The sequence below is a fragment of the Colobus angolensis genome, unplaced genomic scaffold, assembly GCF_000951035.1.
Source record: "Colobus angolensis palliatus isolate OR3802 unplaced genomic scaffold, Cang.pa_1.0 Scaffold152, whole genome shotgun sequence".
NCBI classification, from domain to species: domain Eukaryota; kingdom Metazoa; phylum Chordata; class Mammalia; order Primates; family Cercopithecidae; genus Colobus; species Colobus angolensis.
Window position 1 is genome coordinate 8,089,701 of NW_012114622.1, and position 2,390 is coordinate 8,092,090.

Genomic DNA, 2,390 nt, shown 5'->3' on the forward strand with positions numbered 1-2,390 from the left:
GAGGAAATCAACACCCATCTGTGCGGGGATAAACGTTTCAGAGTGTTTTTATATTAAATAATTAGTATACTAGTCTAGTAAGTGATAATCCACGAATAAGTTAAGAAAAGCTAAGAGAGAAAAAGAAAAGCATCCATCCATCCTTTGGTTGCAAATAATACTTACATTAGCGTATGGCAAAATTTAATTTCGTACAGAGTAATTTGACCCAAGATTGCTGATTTTTAAGAGCAGAAAAAGCATAGTTACAGAGTGCAAGGTCTCACCCAGTAGGGTCTAAGTATTCCCTCTGCAAAACTGGCAGGCCACCAACGGCCGTGTCCCGGGGCGGCCTGAGGGATGCTGATACCGGGAGCCCCGCCCTGGGTTCGGCTACTCCGGGCACCCGGGGCCGGCAGGGCGAGGCGCTCCAATTGCTGGACTAGCGCGGGACCCCTCCTTTCCGCACCCTCCCGGGTATCTCCGGGTCCTCGGGCACTACCTCCCTCGGGGAGCCCTGCTCCACGCCCATTGGGCTTCCAATCTCGGCCTGCCTAGCGCCGAGCAGCCAATCAGAAGGCAGTGCTCCCGAGGGGGCGGGACGAGGGGGCGGTGCTGATTGGCTGAGCCTGAAGTCGCCGCGGCCGCGGGGCAACAGGCACTTTTGCCTGCTGAAGGTGGAGACCCACAAGCGGAGGCATCCTGCAGTGTTGCGAACCGCCAACTGAACGCCATGCCTGACAGCCGGGATCCCGCCAGCGACCAGATGAAGCACTGGAAGGAGCAGCGGGCCGCGCAGGTACACTCTGTGCTCCCCGAGCGGGCCCGAGGGTCCTTTTAGAAAGTGGGGGCGTCGGCGAGTAACGGCCCGGCTTCCCCTGGGACGGCGCTTGGAGGGACTGTACGGCTGCTCACTGGGCGGGGGGGTTCCCCTTCGGTGCAGACGGACTCTTACATTCGCGGGAGCAGAGGAGGGGGTCAGGGTAGTGGGGCGCGGGCCTGCAGGCTTTGTTGTCCGCGACAGGCCCGGGTGGTTGGTTGCTTCAGAATTTTGCACTTTTGCCAACTGGGACAGAGGTCGCAGCTTGAGGACAGAGTGAAGGCTCATGGGGAAAGAGGCAGAGAGCTGCAGCTACAAGGAAGTCAGAGAGGGAAGTGGAACCAGGCTCTAACGCTGCCCTTCTTGAAATACTGTTTACACGCTTTCATAGTTGTGGGGTCCCAGCAGGGCAGGGATTGTGTTTTATCATCTTGATGTCTCCAGCACCAATCACAGTGACTGGTACGTACTATGCACATTATTAAACAACTAAATAAAAGACTTTTTACATCCATTGTCTCATTTGCACTTCAAAATATCAAGCCTAGCATTTTAGAGCTGGGGGGTGACATTAGGGATTGGTTAATGCGTTTATTCTATTCTTTGAGCGCCTGCAGGTGCTAGACACTGTTCGGGGCAAGGTGTACAAATTCCAATGAGGCAAGAACAACACCCTTGAGAAGCTAAGAGTCTAGTCTGGGAGACAGGACACATAAACAGATGATTACACTCCAGCATGGTGAGGGCTCTAATATAGGTATTCTGTAGAATGCAGAGGGAGCGACCAGTTGGGCTGGACAAAGCAGGTGACATTTGAACAGGAATTTTTTTAAATGAGTAGAATTTTAACTTGGTGGTGGGGGAGGCATTCCTGGCCTGTGCCCACGGGTGCAGAGGGCATCTATGAGGAGGTTGGATTAGATGAGACCATATCTGGTCTGAGTCTTCTGTAGGCAGATTGGCCCAGGGAGTCTAAAGGTCTTGCCCTGTTCCCTGGCTGCTGGTTAATGGTAGAGAGACTGCAGCCCTGTTTTCCCCATTCTGCCTAGTGCTATTGCTTAAAACTCAGGTTCATGAACTGGGGTGTTAATGCTGAGTGCTCATGGATTGCTTTAATGGTTCCCTGTTTGGGACAAGGCTGCCGTTCTCCTCCAAGGGCCTGGAAAGTCTCCCCTCTTGGCCCTGTTCTTTGTTATATACCGTTAGGACGGTTCATGAGCTCTTAAAGTGAACCAGAGAGACGTGGAGTCTTAGTAAAGGATGTGCCACTACTTGGTGGCAGAGACAAGGTTAGAATTCAGCTTCTTGGACTCAAGACTCTTTCCTTACCCAGTGGGTGCAAATCCTGGTTCACACTGAAGTTTTCATGAATACTTGGTGAATTGAGAAAAGTGTGGACAAAGTAGTGAGATTTTTACAAAACAGAGTATTTTCTTTTCTTTTCTTCTTTTTTTTTTTTTTTTTTTTGAGATGGAGTCTCGCTCTGTTGCCCAGACTGGAGTGCAGTGGTAAGATCTCCACTGACTGTGAACTCTGCCTCCTGAGTTTGAGCAATTCTCCTGCCTCAGCCTCCCAAGTAGCTGGGATTACA

At 51.5% G+C, this 2,390-nt stretch overlaps 1 protein-coding gene across 1 annotated transcript in view; it reads left to right on the forward strand.

The window, feature by feature from the left end:
* Positions 1–587: 587 nt before the first annotated feature.
* The window catches only part of CAT (catalase), a 36,075-nt gene continuing 34,272 nt past the window's right edge, over positions 588–2,390 (forward strand). The window contains exon 1 of the mRNA XM_011936397.1: positions 588–778. Within this exon, the coding sequence (XP_011791787.1) occupies positions 713–778 (66 nt within the window). The 5' untranslated portion in view covers positions 588–712. The remainder of the gene's footprint in view (positions 779–2,390) is intronic.